Raw genomic sequence first — 17,930 nt, forward strand, 5'->3', positions numbered from 1 at the left:
TGATTTTTGACAGATTGAGATCCCAAGGGTCAGATCCTATCACTAGAAAGTCTACTGCAGAGTATCATTAGACTGAAACAGCCTTAGAGCAAGTTATCTCAAGTTATCGACACCAAATTAAATCTCGTTTAAAGATACCTGGAACCATCTTCTTGAAATGCTGACTCCTAAAGCTGCATAAAGGAAAAATTTTGTCAAAAGCAAAGCGTCTACTAAAACATTACAGATGTATTTAATTAATGAAGGCCTGTCACTGTAATGACAGCAGCTTGTACAGATATGCCCGAGGCAGTGGACACTAGCAGAGTGATCATAACATGCTACTTACCATGGCTCTGTTTTAGCTCCAGTTCTTGGACAGTTTTGCCAATTTGTACTGAACTCTACTGCTATAACCATCAACTGGCAATTCTCAAGAAACATACATCTTGTGTGCATTAAGCTATTGTTTGGTTTGCAGATATAAGATCGTGTTATGCATGCATCATAACGATAAATTTACGCTGCAATAGAAAACATCAGCCATTCAAATCCTTGATGACTACAGTTAAGTTTGTTGTCAGCAGTTTTCATTCACTTGCTGGCAGTGACTCACCTTCCCAATATGTTTCCGCACTCTCCAAAAAGCCAATGGGTTCCCAAACAACCACACTACACTCCACCCCCCACCCATGCAGCTTGCTTACACTTCTATAACCACATTAGGGGTACAAGTGAAAATTCAGTTTTGAAAATACTGGCCCCTAGCTTTTGCATTTGACTATGTTAACATAAGTTATGTTTATTTTCAACTTTAATAAGAAACGACAAAGCAGCACAGATACCGTATTTTGTTATGACAATTTTTTTCCCCATTAGAGAAGGTAGACACTTCCAAGGTGAAAACTAGAACTTCATTACTGCTTTAAGGTTGACAAGTCCTACAGGTGTTAGATAAGACAGCACAGTAACACTATTACAGTCTTAAAGCCTGAAATCTTTTTCTAAGGGACAGTCACAACAATCAGATCGTAGGGAGCAGTGGAGTAGATTGGCAGCGGACAAATCCTACTTCTCCAATTAATCTGGTATTACCCTGCAGGCATACTATATAAGATTACAGTTCCTGCTTCCAGTGTATGAAATATATTGATTCTCCCTCCTTTTTGCTACTACAAACATTAAAACCAAAATAAACATTTTTCATCCCCTTACGTAATAGTCAAATTTTCAGCAGTGACTCTTTTACACTGCAGTAGGTTTCCACATTGCTTGCTACTTCAACTATTGTCAAAATAACAGAGTGCAAGCAATATAGCAATAGGAGAATTTGATCTTTTCCTGAACATAGAGGGGATTAGAATAGGAACATCCTTACTGCCTTTTCCAAAAGGCTGATCAAAAGGAAAAAAACTGAATGCCTGAAGTCCAGGACATAAAAAACTAAGTGTCCTCCGGGGTTCATTTCATTCACAAATTTAGAGTGTGCATAAGAATGTAGAATGCAGCAAGAATTGCTGGAAAGCCTTTAAGATTCAAAGCAATGCAGCCGTCTCACACCAAGCAAAATTATCTCTAGTCCCTAAACAGAGGTTTGGCAAAGAAGGGAGAGAAGAGGTCGTACTTGTGCAGTATTTCAGTGAATCCTTCCCTCTCATGAGAGCAGACCCAACCAATGTCTTCTTTGCTTCTCACCCTGATGACTGCAAGGCTTGAGCTTCATTAGGAACTGTTTACCCAAGAGTATTCACCAAAACTGCTCTTTACTGTTGTCATTACTAGTAGAGTAAGTACTCATTGGATTTATAGCAGCATCTGTCTCTAAGTTTTCTTGTGTAACCAGGTCTGCAGGCTTCTGCTAAAGGCTGGAGCAGATGCTTAAGTATCCAATGTGTTTTTAATCATCAGTAAACTTAGCTTAGACATTACATTTAAATTCCAGTTATTTTGATGCAATGCAAGAATAAAGATACACTTCCATTTTTAATAATTCTCAACCCCTTAAATGGCTAAGTGCATTTTACCCCAACTGCTAAGATTGGATTGCGAGCAGAAACAAAAACATTAGTAATTTTGGTCTAAATAAACGCTCAGAATGATGACAGAGTCATTAATAGCAGAAAGGTCTAACTAGTTTGCAAAGAAGGTAAAGTTTTAACTTCAGATTGCTGAAACTTTCTAAGGGTCAAGTGCTTCAGAGTATTTTCTATTTCTGCCAAGACAAATTAGATGCTCCTGAACAAATAATTCTGTTCATCAAAATGAAGTCTGAATTTAGAATGAAACTGAGGTAGTTATAGAAAACCTTGTAAGAATAAGATCAAAAACAGAGACTTACAGTTTTAGGCTTGGGGAAGAAAATTCAAGTTATTTTTACATACGTTTTGGCTCTCTACAAAACGTTCTGGTGATCTCCCCCCTCCCCTGCTCCACATGCAAGAAATCCTGCATAGAATGCAAGATTCAGGATGGAATGCAAGCCAAACGTTCTCACAGAGGTTTTTTTTTTTTGGGTGGTGGTAGTGTAGCTTCATGGTTTTGGTTTTTTTTTTGTTTTGGTTTTTTTTTTTTTTTTTAAGGTGAAAATTTTGCAGATCGCTCAGATCTGAAAGAAGTATAGTCAACTCTCGGCAAAAAGACTAACTCAATTATTCCTGATTTTCTACCAATTTGAAGTATGTTTTCCAAAACTAGCAATGCATGGAAAAGCCAGAGTCAGAACAGGAATATTCAAATTATGTAAAACGACTGCACAATTTGGTGACCACTTGTGTTCATACAAAAAACTTCATCAACTAAGTACAATCATGCCAGTACTGTACAAAAATTCTGTTTGGCAGCATTTGGAAATCACAATGGACAACTTTTTAGAACACTATTTTATCCTTTGAGGTCAGTTGCTGTTAAAAGTCAAATATTTTTGCACAATTTTTTTTGCCCAGCGATTCATTATTCTGTTATTAGTAGCTGTTTACACAAGTGACTTTTTTTTTTATGAGTGCAGTGATATCAAAACGAATGCTTCCTACTATAGGAAGTTGTAGGATTTTTCTTCTTTCAGAATCTGATCAATGCATTTTCTCTGAAAATTTTCTTCCATATAAACCATGCTGGAGAATGATGTTTGAGATTGCCTCTAAGGTTCACAATATCAGAGACCACACTACTACATAAACTCCTTAATAAATGTCAAGAATGAGATACAGGAGTTCGGTAGCTACAGCCAGAAACCATCAATCTTAATACTGCAATCTTAGGAGACTGCAATTATACAGTTATGGTAGGTAAACATTTTTACGATGTCATAATATTAGTGAATATTCATTTGACAGTACATCACTAATCAACAGAAATGAAGAAACATTACGTGAACATCTGTGAATGTTATCTAGGAAAGATGTATTCTTCATCAGAAAAATACTTCTAAGGACTTTTAGCATACAAATGCTTTTTCAGAGAAACTTACAATTTCTCCTCCGGAAAAGAAGAAGTTTCAGAGAGGAAGGAGTTTGAATGGTTTCTGGTCATAGACTAACTGCTGTTGATAACATTTTGGTACGAAGAGGTTCATCAGACAGAAGGAGGAATCAACAATAGGAACAAGAAACTCACATTTCCCCACTATCAGGCAGTAGATCTAAATAAGACAAAAAACCAGATCTAAACAAAAAAGGGAAGCTTTTTTCTTCAATACAATGCACAACTAAATCACAGGACTCAATACCACAGGATTCTGTCGGGGGCTAAAAACCAGCAAGAGTAGTTTAATAAGGAACTTGATGTGCTAAGAGAATAAGCCAAGTTGTGACTCCTAACTATCATGGACAGACTTTAAAATGAATAATAGGGAACATATACTGAGGAGGTATAACATACATACTGTTTATTGTGCTAATCCCCATGGCATCTGCTACAACTGCACTAAGACTAGACTACAAGCTAGATGGACCTTAGTTACCATGAAAACGTTTCATGTCTCCCAATCCTCTGCTCCACACACTAGAATAATACTTATTTGGGGTCAAACTTGTGTCATCTACATACTGAGAGTGCTATCACATAGGTTAGGAAGATACAATCCTTCAGCTTTTAAACAGCCTTTTATGTTTCCAGATTTGTACTGGAGATTTTAGAAGATGCATTTGAGAACTTGTTAAAGCAGAAAATTTTAAAAGACGTGGTCATATGGCTTTGCAAATGAATTTCAGGGAGCAAGAACAGCAATCAATGCAACATTAGGAATTGTTTTGCAAGTTACAACCCATATGCATCACTTCAATGAGAATGCACTCACAGCCTAGTTTTAAGAAGCACAAAAGAGATTTGATCATCCTTTCCAGCAACATGTAGCATGTATTACAATTTTAGAATGTTATTGCTTTTCAGTAACATGACAAAAGTCACAACAATACCAAATCCATACTCATCGTGTAGGAAAACAGACTGTTTCTATTTTAAAGAATACCTTGTGTAAACTCCACTTGCTATGAGCTTTCTAACCTGGAAACACAGAACCTAGAGAGTAGATTATTCAGTCACATTCGTATTCGTCAATATTTGCAGATTCTCAGCATATCCCAAGATTTGTACTTGAATTACAAACTTACAAATGCTGAAGGCAAGAAAAGGACTCCAAGTTCATAAGAACGGATCATCAGTTGGGTGCCATTTTTCTCCAGAGCTCCCCAAGCTGCTTTAGATAGATTGGCACTGCGAAGAGAAACAAATCATTTCAGTGAGGCATAATCTTTACAGCAGAAGATGCTTAGAGTACCACAGCTGTGGCAACGCACTTTTAGCAGGAGAACTTCAGTTCAATCAGAACAGTTTTTTCATAAAAAGTGATTTGGGTGTTATTCCTTATTGCTATTTTTACAGCATAGTGGGAGCAGCAGAGACAATATATAGAAGGGTATTCATACAACCCATGTAGGTAATTACACAAGCCTACTTGTGTCATACAGAACTACAAGACAAATTTAGCCTTTTGAATCTTCTCTGCACATTCCAGAAAGGAACTTCCAACCTCTCAGTCTCACCTCTGTGCAAGGGATGATCATGGAACAGATCTTTCTTGAAGCTATGCTAAGGCACATGGAGGACATTCAAGGTCATTTGAAGCAGTCACTCGAGACAGCCAGCATGGCTTCATCAAGGGCAAGTCCTGCCTGACCAACCTTGTGGCCTTCTATGATGGAATGACTACATCAGTGGACAGGGGTAGAGCTACGGATGTCGTCTCTCTGGACTTCTGTAAGGCCTTTGACACAGTCCCCCACAACATCCTTCTCTCTAAATTGAAGAGACACATATTTGGTAGATGAGGAATCCAATAGATGGTCGCATCTAGAGGGCAGTGGTCAATGGTTCAATGTCCAGATGGAGATCAGTGACAAGTGGTGTGCCTTAGGGGTCCATACTGGTACCAGTACTGTTCAATATCTTCATCAGCGACATAGTGTGATTGAGTGCACCTTCAGTGAGTTTGCAGATAACACCACGCTGAGTGGTGTGATTGACACATCCAAAAGATGGGATGCCATCCCAAGGGACCTGGACAGACTTGAGAAGTGGTCCTATGTGAACCTCATGAGGTTCAACAAGGCCAAATGCAAGGACCTGCACCTGGGTTGGGGCAACACTGGTTATCAATACAGGCTGGGAGATGAAGGGATTGAGAGCAGCCGTGCTGAGAAGGACTTGCAGGTGTTAGTGAATGAAAAGCTGGACATGAGCCAGCAATGTGCACTCACAGCCTAGAAGGCCAAACGTATCTGGGCTGCATCAAAAGAAGCATGGCCAGAAGGTCAAGGGAGGTGATTTTGCCCTTCTACTCTGCACCTGGAGTACAGCATCCAGCTCTGGAGCACTCAGCACAGGAAAGATGTGGACTTGTTGGAGTGGGTCCCAAGGAGGGCCACAAAAATGATCAGAGGGATGGAACATCTCTCCTATGAGGACAGGCTGAGAGAGCTGGGGTTGTTCAGCCTGGAGAAGAGAAGGCTCTGGGGAGACCTTACTGCAGCCTTTGAATACTTAAAGGGGGCTTACAAGAAAGATGGAGACAGACTTTTTAGCAAAGCCTACTGAGATAGGACATAAGGTAATGGTTTTAAACTAAAAGAGGGTAGATTTAGACTAGATACAAGGAAGAATTTTTTTTTTTTTTAAAAACAATGAGGATGGTGAAACACTAGAATGGGTTACCCAGAGAGGCAGTAGATGCCTCATGCCTGGAAACACTGAAGGTCAGGTTTGACGGGGCTCTGAGCATCCTGTTGAAGTTGAAGATGTCCCTGCTCATTGCAGGGGGGTTGGACTAGACCTTTCAAAGTTCCCTTCCAACCCAAACTATTCTATGAACTTGGTACTGATAAATAGCTTCAATTTGATGACTTCGGAAGATTAAAGGCTAGCTCAATTATGACTAGTTACACTATAATACATTTAGTACAGAGTATTTTTGCAAGTGTAAGTTTTTTTGCTCCTGGCATTTTGTTCTTTTGACATATTTATGAAAACAAGTGTTTACTGAAGAGGTATTTTTGGTTTAATGGCACCATGTTACAGTTAATCCTTCATCAGTATCTGATACATAAAGTCAGAAGTCAAAAAGTAAATGCATGTCAAAACCAACTTCTATAGCAAAATACAAAACTTAAACATTACGTTTTAACTGACAGACATAGTGGATGCTTTTTGATAGTAGCAAATGGTGGAATAGAAGAAACATAAGAAAAAAAATAGAAGCAACCATGAATTTCTGTATTAGGTGGACTCACCATCACTTTTGAATGACTTAAATCCTTTAAAAAACACCTTAATCACTACCATTGCAGGCAACAGTATCAATGAGTGATGAAATTTAAAAAGCCAGAATATAAAGAGGGAAAGAAAGATTAAAGTAACTGAGCATTTAAAAGTAAGGATACGAAGATCACGATCTCTAGTACATAGGGTTGCACAAAAATCAGTTTTGGCAAAACTGAGAGATATCTGTATTTTTCATTCACAATAAAACATTCTCCCCTCACATCAAAATTTATCGCTCCCTCTTTTGTCTTCCTTAAAAAAACCAAAGAATAGAAATACAAAGCTAGACTATTGAACAACTCAATCTGACAAAAGGTCAGATTCCAATTATTAGGTATCTACATGTTTCATAACAGTAAGGCAGCGCAAGGATAAATTTAGGCTTAACTCATATCTATTTTGTACAAACCAGCACGTTCGTGTACAGCATACGTTAAAACTCAACCCAAGGTTTAAAAATACTTATCACTTAAATTGATGCCGAACCCCAAAATTGGCAGTTACAGCTCAGACAAGATGTTGGTGCGACTGCCAACAGTTTCCGACATAATCATTTCAACTTGCAGCCCCAAAAGGGACAGGCAATGAAGAAACGTTAAGTGAGAGGTGAATGGTTAGTTGTTTACCTTGTAACTAAGAACCACGCAATCTTCTGGAAATCAGGAGAGGGTCTCATGTATGTCTTAATGTGAGGTATAGCATGACTTCGACCCGAGACTTCTGCTGACCATTTGCTAGCAAAAGGAAAGGAATTATTTTCATAAAAAGTTTCATTTTGAAGTCTAAAAAAATACCATACTACAGTGCCATGTTTTCAGTAATACTATCCTATACTTGTCCCATTTAATACTTGTTGCCCCTATAGAAAGGCTGAAAATGCTTTATTTAACTGATTTTTTAATCCTGAAATCCAATCTTACTAGAAGCCAGAAGGGCAGGATTATTTTATTTTCTTTACAAACAAACCAGACAGATATTCTCTCCTCAGTGTATCAGGCTCTCCTAACAAGTTTTTCCATTTCTCCACTCCAGCTATGCCTTTAAGCAAAGGAGCTGGCACCAGATTAAACCTAGCAAGATTTCCTCAGCTCATTACAATTTATTACGCATGAAGTAGAAGCAAGGAGCAACTGATAGACTGTTGACACTACCCTTCCTCTTCCCTTTTCTGTGCCCCTAAGCCACTGAGAAGTTTGAGGGCTTAAGAGAGTAGCAGTCTAGCAGTCATATCTATGTGTATGTATGTGTGTATATATATATAAACTAGTTTAAAACAACAAGCCATTGCTGGAGCAATTCAGCACCAATGTTCCCAAACTAACCTGTACGCAAGCAGTAAATGCATGTACATAACCGAAGGTATGAAATCCTGGTATTTAGAAGCACATTCCACTCACAGCTGTCAGTCCTCACTCAAAATCAGGAAGAAGGCTTCCAAATACACCTTCCTCCACCCAGAGACTTTTATTTCCTCAGTTTGTAATATAATAGGCTCTGGTTTTGTTTGTCACAATTTTGTTTCCCTAATTTAGCATTGTCTTCTAAAAGACAAATCAACAAGAATTGATCAGCTCCAGAATACCTCTGAAGTGAACGGTGTCCATTTAAAAACATATAAAGATTGAAGTGGAAGGGCTGTAATTATTTACCTAAGTTGACTTTCAGGACTAACTTTTATGTGAATTAAGTCAAGAGACTTTGTAGTTCAGGGTTAAGACCTACTTACTTTAACAACCCTATCCTCTGATGAGGGAAAGAACTGTTTCTGAGAACTGGTCGTGTATTCCTGAAGGGCAAGAGCTAAAACACTATATGCATATTTGGAGCAAACTAGACATCTTTGTATTTTGATGCTAGCCACACGGAAGTCTGTTTTTGAAGAACAGACTAAGATACATATGATACAGAAACAGCTAACTAAATTTGTGTTCTCCTACAGATCTCCACACATTACATACATACAGATTGTAAGGTTATACCATAAGTCAACAATTCTTGTTAATAGCTTTTCTCTCACAACTAACAGTTTAGGTAAACATCTTTAAGTTTAAGGCACAGAAATAATTAGGTAACTCCAGTAACATTGCAGAAATAAAAAAAAAACAAACCAAAACAGGAAAACCAGTAGAACTGGGAATTGAACACAGATTCTATTTAGATCTATCTCACTGCCTTTTTTGAGGACAAACATCTCCCCACTATTAACTGCAATAATTTTGAGATACAACCTGTCTACTGCTTTTTTGCCTCCTTATCTTTGACAGATACAATTAAGTCCTGTTTTATCAAGAGTACTACCACTTCTCTTGCATTCTACAGTAATCTAATTGCAGTTGGTTTCAATTACAAATGATTGACACTGGTATTTCAGAAAGGGAAGCATACATTTTGGCCATATTTTTTAATGGGAGAGAAATATATAAGGACAAAAAGGGAAAGAAAGTGATTATGTTCTTTGATCAGGTTTGGTTGGTTTGGGGGTGTGTGTGGTTCGTGTTGGTTGTTTGTTTTGGTTTTTGTTGTTTTTTTTTTAAAGTAATTACCTCATTAAAAAACTCTGATGCTTTTAGAAAAAGCAGTATTATCAAAGAAGTATTTAAGAAATGTCTTCCATTCAGCCTAAAATAATAAATGCAATGATACACCAAAAGAACTGGAAGGGGTTTCAGATGGGTACATTATCTCATTTAATCGATCCTTAATACAGCTAAATTTCAACTTCACCATGGAACTTTCCTGGCATATTTTAGAATAAAAAAAAAAAGCCAAAACAGATTACAAAATGCCTAAAGTAAAATACAAGAGCGGTTGCTTTACACAGCAAGGATAAGAGCATATGACAGCGTAACAATTTCAAGCTACTTCTAGTCAAATTGGCTTAACACATTCTAAGCTGTAAACTTCATGAGAATGCAGCTGGCAGAGGACATATGCAGGCCTGATCTCACCATGTTGCAGTAAACTTCAGGCATATTCAGTCTCATCAGCGATAATTATGGTAAGTTAAATGAAAACAGCTTTGAGAAATTTTATGGAGCAAAACCACAGCTTGAAGTAGTTATTTTTTTGACAGTTAGAGGTCATGGTACCATGTAAACTAAAAGCTCAAGTGTGGGGTGAGGAAAAGGAGTTACGTGAGGAGGTATTATCAGAACTTGAAGAGTAAAACTTGAAAGCCTTTCTGCTAGGTTTTTTAACTCTTTTACACCTCTAGAACTCCTTATCACTAATACAGCTTAACTCTGACTTTAGACCACTAATCGTGAAATTTTTTTTACCAGTAACATGTTGCTACTTCCTCCCTCCCTCAGAGTCTTCTGTGGCATTTCAGTCAGCAGCTTTTCTTTTTAATTACACAGCCTCTAATGTGATGATTAGGTGCACTGATATAAAGAGGTAATCTACTTTCCAACTCAAAACGTGACAGTTTTTGCCTCTCCCATCCCTCCATTTGTCCAATAGCTATTTTTGAGTTTCACATAACTTGTTTTTTGGGGGAAAGGAAGAGAGGAAAAAATGTTCTCTACCATGAATAAGGTATCTTTTGCAATATAGAAAATACTTTGCACTCACTTGCACTGCACTACAAATGTGAATGCTTATGAGTTGTTGCTTTTATATGTACTTAACCACTTGCAGAATTTCAGAAGTATGCTTTTTTAAAACATTTGATAAATATTTGTTTTACTCTGCAATGAGTTTTTGTGTTTGAAAAGCAGACTACACTGTAATCACAGTGCATTTAGCTGGAAGACACAGAGCAAGTATCAATTGCCACCAGTGCCTGATATTTCTGGCACAAATGAGGTAAAGAAGCAGACACAGGCCCCTTCACAAGTGGAGCCACTGAGACAGGGAAACCAGATAATCCCAACATCCTGAAAATTAATCTCTCCAAACACACTCAACCCATAAGCAGCGCCAGGAATAACTCATTTTCTACACCATCATCTCTTTCATCATTTAGTTCTTACTTCAAATACTGAACGGGCTTTCCACCTCAAAATACTGGCAACAAGGCTTGAACATAGTTAAAACAACTCACAACATTAGTCTCAACCATAAGAGAACAGTAGGTCCTCTGTGTAAATGCTACGTATCTCTCATCTTTTTTGATGTTTGAAGAACTACAGTGTTGTTCCTCTAACTGAGAAGGGGATTATTCTTCAAAACTCTACAGGCCTAAAGAACACATAAAGCTCTAATACAACTATAATTAGGAATTTTCAACAGCAAGTCAAAAAAGCTCTTGTCAAATCGACTTCTTACATTCTTTGAAAACAAAAATTTGACAAGGTAACTGCACAAACATAATGCATGTGGTATTAAAAGTCAATGAATTAAAAAAAGCATCAAAATACAATGTTTTACGTACTGTTAAAGATGATCAACTGTTTCAAAAGCAGCAATTAACAGAAATCACTAAGCATTGCAAATATCTCCTTATCAATGAGTGATACTAAAAGGAAAAACCAGCAACTCTACCAGAGAGAAAACTGAGCCAATTGCAGCATTTACACAGAAGCTAATCTAACAAAGCAGTCTAGTAATCATTTGCTATGATCAGAAAAGTGAAATCAATATTAAGTTTACTCATTTTATTCTTTTGTGAAATTACTTCAAGAAATTTGAGAAATTACAATTAAGAGCTGCACTACAGGTTATTTAAATACCCTCAACTGGCAGAAGAGATAGAGAAACAGCCCACAAACATTATAAAAATTATATGCCTGGGTTAGAGGTTCCACCTCTTGGGATGAGACTATAGGACACTATTTTCCAACTCCATTAATCCCTCCCTACTTGTAAAAAGGAGCTATTCTTCTCCTTTATTGTAAGTATAAAGTATTTATCTTCTTTCATATCCGGTAGGATCCCTAGTTTCTTGCTGGTTTTGTATTATTTTCCAGTGAGGTAAAGACAAATTCCTCTAATCTCTCTACTACCCAAAGCTTTTTATTATGGCAAGTCTTCAAAATACCTCATCTTATATTTAACTCTATTGAAACAGGACCTACCATTTTCTGTGTCTCTCAGATTACCATAGATAAGAAGCTGCTGTATGTCATCTGCTCTATGGTAACAGCTTATATGCAGGCTCTTCTCGAGGGCTAGTATCCTGTATTACTTCAGGGTACGAATCTGCATCTGGGTAGTCACTACAGAGCAATTATGCAGGGCCACTTGTCATCTGCAACCAATTCGACAGATGAATTTAAAACAGCCCTTTTGTTTCCAGAGCAGGATCCTAATATGCCCAATGAGACAGGTATGTGGGTGTTTTCTCACTGAACAGGAGCAACGAACGGTCTCACCACATAATGTTCTGTGCGCTAAATAAGAAACTAACCGAAAAAAAGGTTACGTTTTTCTTACAATAAGATTCTCATGAGGTATATGCTTATAGGAGCTGAATTAAGGCTGCACAAACACCCCTACTTTTATGATCTCCTCAATTTGTAAATCACGACTGAACAATCTTGAAGTCTTGAAGGTGTTTGTAGCTTTCTTCCTTTGCTGAATGTGCTCAGGGGCACACTTCAAAGGCAGGAGAGACAAAATCTCACATACTTTCTGTTCCAGTTCCATGCCTTGGACATTGACCAGCAAGGCTCACAGCAGCAATCATGTTCGCTCCAGAATGGAGGATGCTCTGTGCAACTAGCAATTGTATTTTCAAGCCTCTGAATATATACACGACTTTACAAACTCGGGGGCAAACTCTAAGGGTAAAGTATTTTACCAGCAAAACTTCCACCTGAAAGAGTTAAGTTTCTGATGAAAGGAATAGGGAGCTGTGGTCTTCTAAGAGGTTACCAATCTAAATTTGTTGTTTTGTTTTTTTTTTTCATCTGTGCAAAACAACTTTTCCCTATTGTTCTCAGAACACATTTAAGTTTTTAAAGATTCAGCCTGAGGGAGACATCTGGCATGGAATGCGTTAGACTTTGGCAAAAGTAGTAGCAAGTGAAAATAGAAGTTCTTAATGGAAAACATCAGGCACCTTTAACAAAAGATTGTATTACCATAAGGGACACGAATTTTTGCAGCAGGACTGCTGAACTCAAAACCCAAACAAAAATAGCTTTCCTAACCCTGTTGTGGCTCAGTTGAAATCCTGTTAAAACCGAGGCACAAATAGAAAAGTGAAATACAACTGTCAAAAAAAAAAAAAAGAGGAGTAACATTATTCTAGTTCAGGGAAGGAAAGCTTAAATAAAAGTTTACAGAATCCAAAATCTGGTAGTGTCCTCCCTTAACAACAGTATTCCATATCATTTTTACAGGTAAATAGCACATTTTGGCTATGTTTTGGAGATCAGATCAGCAGATAAGAAACTAAAGGCTTTTATTTTAAGGACTACTTCCCCTTAATTTGCTTTTAGCACTCAAACATTCCAGCACCGTAAGTTTAAATGTACAGTCCAAGAAAAAAAAAGCAAAAACCAAAACATAAACAATTGAGTTCTACTTACTGAAAATAGGAATGCAACCACAGCTGTTTCTGTGCTGTCTGTATACTGTACGGAAGTGAGCCACCAGCTTAAGGAAAAAAAAATAGAAGATGTACATTTGTTTTTTTGAAAGACAAAGCATCTTGGGGAATACATTATCTGTACTATCCTCATGAGTTACTTTCAGAAAATGGTTAGTATAAAATGGTATACAGGGGTGTTTGCAGTTTTGGGGGTTTTTTTTATTCTTATAATTTGGCAAGTTCTTAAACACCATGTAAGAGATTTACAAGAGGAAAAAGAGAAACAGTATGTAGGGTACGAAATTAAGTCCTCTTAGAAGATAGATGTTTATGGGTAATTTTTTGTTATGATACCACTTGATATCAACAGATTGGAATCATTACCCATACAAGGTAGAGGGAATAAAATAAGCAGCTTTTAGAAAAAAACACAACCAAACCTAAGGAAAAAGAAAACCACCACAAAACCATCAAACAACATTATTTTAAAGAGCAAGAACTTCTCTGATGAAATTGTATTTGTATTGATTTTGTCTTTGGCTAATGCATGTTATGATTTCTTGAAATGAATTTAACAAAGAAGAATCAGCCATGGCATACTGAGTTGTATTAGTGTTGTGTATTAAAAACATGATGCAAAACCTACTGCATTCAGCCTGTCCTAGAAGACACCGTAAGACCCTGTCACAAAAGCTTTGCTACTCTCAGGGATGCACTGACTGCAGGAGTCCACAGAGATGTTCATTTGAACAAATATAGAGGTATGTAATTCACTGTTATTTCACAATATAAAAGAAATTTAGTAAGGAGTCATTGCGCTGATTGCATCTCTGACTTTCAAGAGTATCAGCTTTGCTAAACAGATGCTGTAGACAACTAGATGTATTTCAGAAGACCCTGCCTTACTTGTAGAAACACAGATACATAGAAACTGCAGCCAGTGAGTTCACAGGTATGTCCAAACACTGCTCAGTTCAGAGGAAAGATAAAGAGAGGTGAAAGCATTCCCACTTGCCCCTGTGTTCAAATTCCACCAACTGTTATTAAGAGCTCAAGAGCTACCCTACTTCATACTACATAGGAGCGTAGGCTTAGAACAGAAACAGAACAGAATCCAAAATTTATGGATTCAGCAATGCCAAAGAATCACTGAAACGCTGAAGTTGGAAGCACACTCCGGAGATCATCTAGAATAAACTCCTGCTCAAAGCGGGGTTGAAGAGAGCACCTTGCTCAGTACAGTGTCCTGACAGGTTTTGAGTATCTCCAAGAACGGAGACTCTACAATATCTCTGAGCAACTTGTTCCATTTAAACATCAGAAAACTTTTTTGCTATAAGGGTACACTGGAACCTCCTGTATCTCAATTTATGTCTGTTGCCTCTTCTTCTTTCACTGGTCACCATGCAAAGAATCTGCCTCTGCTTTGCATCCTCCTACCAGGTATTTATACACATTGATAAGATCTCACAGGAATGTTCTCTTCTCTATGCTGAAGAATTATCCAGCTCTCAGCCTCTCCTTGTGTGACCGATGCTCCAACCCGTTATTTGTCTTTGTGGCATTTTGCTGGTCTTGGTTCAGTATGTCCATGTCTGTCTTCTGCTGGAAAGCCAATAACATAAGATGTGGTCTCACCAGTGCTAAATGGAAGAGATGGGTCACCTCCCTCAGCCTGCTGGCAACATGCTTCCTAATGCAGCCCAGGATGCTGTTGGCCTTTTTGTCACAAGAATGGCTGGCTCATCTTCAGCTTAGTGACCACCAGTGTTCCCAGGTCTTTTTCTGCAAAGCTGCTTTCCCCTGTCAATGCCCAGTGTGTACTGGTGCCTGGCGTTAGTTATTCTTGCCCTAGCACAGTACTTAGCAGTGCCCTCTGCTGAACTGCAAGAGGTTCCTTTCAGCTCATTTCTCCAGACTCCATAGTCTCTCTGAATGGCAGCAAAATCGTCTGATGCATCAACCACTCCTTCTGAGTTTGTATCGTTTGCAAACTGACTGAGAGAGTACTTTGCCCCACCATCCAAGTTAATGGATTAATAAAGATATTAAATGCATGGCCCCAGTATCACTGCTTGACACACAGGACCACTAGTGGCTGACCTCCAGCTGGCCTTCATGCCATTGATCACAGCCATTGATCACAACCATCCTAGCAGTTCAAACAGTTTCCAATCTCCCTCACTGTCCACTCGTCCAGCCTGTACTTCAGCAGGTTGTCTGCAATGATATCATAGGAGATGGTGTCGAAAGCCTTATTAAAGTTGAGATAAACAACATCTCATTCATCAAGCCAGTCATCTTGTCGCAGAAGGACATCAGGTTACGTATGCATAATCTCTTCTTTATAAATCCATGCAGACTACTCCCGATCACCTTCTTGTCCATCTTATGTTTGGAAAATGATTTCCAGCATTCTTGGCTCCATCACCTTCCCTAGGATCAAGGTGAGGCTGCCAGGCCTATAGTTACCCAGATCCTCCTCCTTACCCTTCCTGAAGGCAGGAAAGATTTCCTTTCTTTCAGAACTCATTAATCTCTTCCAATTGCCTTGACCTTTTGAAGATTTATCAACAATGGCCACACATTGACATCAGCCAGCTCCCTTAGCATGCACGGATATAACCTGCATAAGTGCTTGCTTTTGAGATACAGAAACTTCACCGCATCAGAATACTACAGTACCTCTTCCTCTTTCAAGTTGGCTGGGGCTACGCTTTCTATACAAATATATTGACTTCATTAACACAAACATGGGAAGAATGAACAGAAAAATTGCATATTGCAATATTAAAAAAATGACTAATGAGTAGTAAAACATCTTATTCTCCATTGTATCTGATGTGCAGGGTGACACTGCAAAGAAAACACAAGGAGAACTTGGCACACGCAAGCCTGAGTTTTCTGCCAAAATGAAAGTATGACTGGAGTTAGAACAGTGAGCAAGAGCTGTTTTTTCCTATACTGTGATGTATGAACATGGCTATACAGACTTAAACATTACGTACCAATAGCCACAAAGCTTTTCTGTTCAATCACAATAGGAGAGCTGGAGTCAGAGCTCCAGTAACAGTAATAAAAGGATTCTACTGCCACCTATTCTACCAAGTTCTCAGCAAGATGACAGCTTCAGGTTCATTCAACACTGAAGTGATTTTGCAGGACACCACGACCACAAAAAGCTAATAAATGGGGGTTCATTTGCTTACCAGGATAGCCTTCCAGACTTTGCCTCACATTGTTCACAGTAGGATAAACCTTCATGGAGGTTAGGAAAAAAAAAAAAGAAACATAACTTTAATAACACAACTCTAAATACACAAGCCATCAATTTTCAAACAAAAATCACCTTCAAGAAAACTTGAGAAAATAAACCCAAAGCATTAAAAGCTTCATTTTTCAGAATGAATGAAATTACACTCCAGCTTAAAAATGGTTGTGTGCCAGTAACGGTCTTTAATACTTCTACCTCTCTTGCAGAGCTTACCAAAATTAGCTAGCAAGACTCAAAACAATCCTGCTTTAATCACTTTACATGGAGGTCAAAGTAAGCTCTTAACATTATCTTATGTTATTTTAGACTCATATCTCAAACATGAGTATGCATGGGCAATTAGCACATGGTAAGGGTGTAGCATGAAAATATTTTGTCCTTGATCTAACAAGCTTCTGTTACAAACTTGTTTCTGCTCGCCCCCCTCATTGTGACCAAAATAACCAGGTTAGAAAATAATTTGTTTTAGGTATTAATCACTCAGGGTTCAGTTACATCTCAGTAGCAGAAACAGCTGCATCTACAAAACTCAACTGAAGACAAGCTATAGAATGAGAATATAATTTTGATAAGATTATATATACTCTAGTGTCATGCAGATGGAAATTAGAGTACGTTTTTATAGTATACCATCCACAAGTAAGTGTCACTAAGTGGCATCCTAATGATTTCAGGATGAAAACTACATTACTGTTTTCTGAAAGTTAAAAACAAACCAATGACTACGATTTAAACAACAAATAAATAAATGTTAAATAAAGGTCACTAGCATCTAGAAAGACATACCAGATGAACTGGAACATCGCATTTAAGGAGAGTTGTCACACTGCTGCCTGCAGCCACCAGGCTCTCCTGGAACTCTGAGCAAAGCCATTTGGACCCATCAGCTCCCATTGAGCCAATGCTTGAGAACTGTCCAACAACAGGCCAGGACTCCTGTGCTGGTATCGATGAAGCATGCTCTTTCAAAAGCTAGTGAGAGCAATTAAAACATTGTTAGACTTCAACAGGCAAAGAAAACCTTAACTAGGGGGTTGATATTGCTTCTGATATAATAAATCCTCTATAATTCACTTCTGACAAATAACACTCATACTATCTATTTAACTTTGCAATAAAAAACATCATCAGGCTTTCCAAATAACCCACTGTTCCTTCAAGAGAAGATCAAACATTGCAAATTTTATCCAAAAGCACTGAAGCCAAACATTAAATAATGGGTAAAAAGAATGCTAGCAGCTCTTCCTAAAAAATATCAAACGTTAGCTTCAGAAGTCACAATAGAGTAAACAACTAAATTTGGTGGTTGTTGGCCATAAAATTCCTCTCATGTCTTAAAGCCCCAGCTACAACAGAAGCCCAGAATAAGAGGGGGAAAAAGAACAA

At 38.0% G+C, this 17,930-nt stretch overlaps 1 protein-coding gene across 2 annotated transcripts in view; it reads right to left on the minus strand.

Annotated features, from left to right (window-relative positions):
• TDP1 (tyrosyl-DNA phosphodiesterase 1) overlaps positions 1–17,930 on the minus strand; it is a 49,383-nt gene that overhangs the window by 19,550 nt on the left and 11,903 nt on the right. For both annotated transcript variants that reach the window (XM_054200017.1, XM_054200016.1), the window contains exons 10-14: positions 17,331–17,516; positions 16,480–16,528; positions 13,269–13,335; positions 7,419–7,526; positions 4,587–4,689 (exon numbers count right to left, since the gene is read on the minus strand). In XM_054200017.1, coding sequence (XP_054055992.1) covers positions 4,587–4,689; positions 7,419–7,526; positions 13,269–13,335; positions 16,480–16,528; positions 17,331–17,516 — 513 coding nt within the window. The remainder of the gene's footprint in view (positions 1–4,586; positions 4,690–7,418; positions 7,527–13,268; positions 13,336–16,479; positions 16,529–17,330; positions 17,517–17,930) is intronic.

Source organism: Rissa tridactyla, chromosome 4 (genome assembly GCF_028500815.1).
Source record: "Rissa tridactyla isolate bRisTri1 chromosome 4, bRisTri1.patW.cur.20221130, whole genome shotgun sequence".
NCBI classification, from domain to species: Eukaryota; Metazoa; Chordata; class Aves; order Charadriiformes; family Laridae; genus Rissa; species Rissa tridactyla.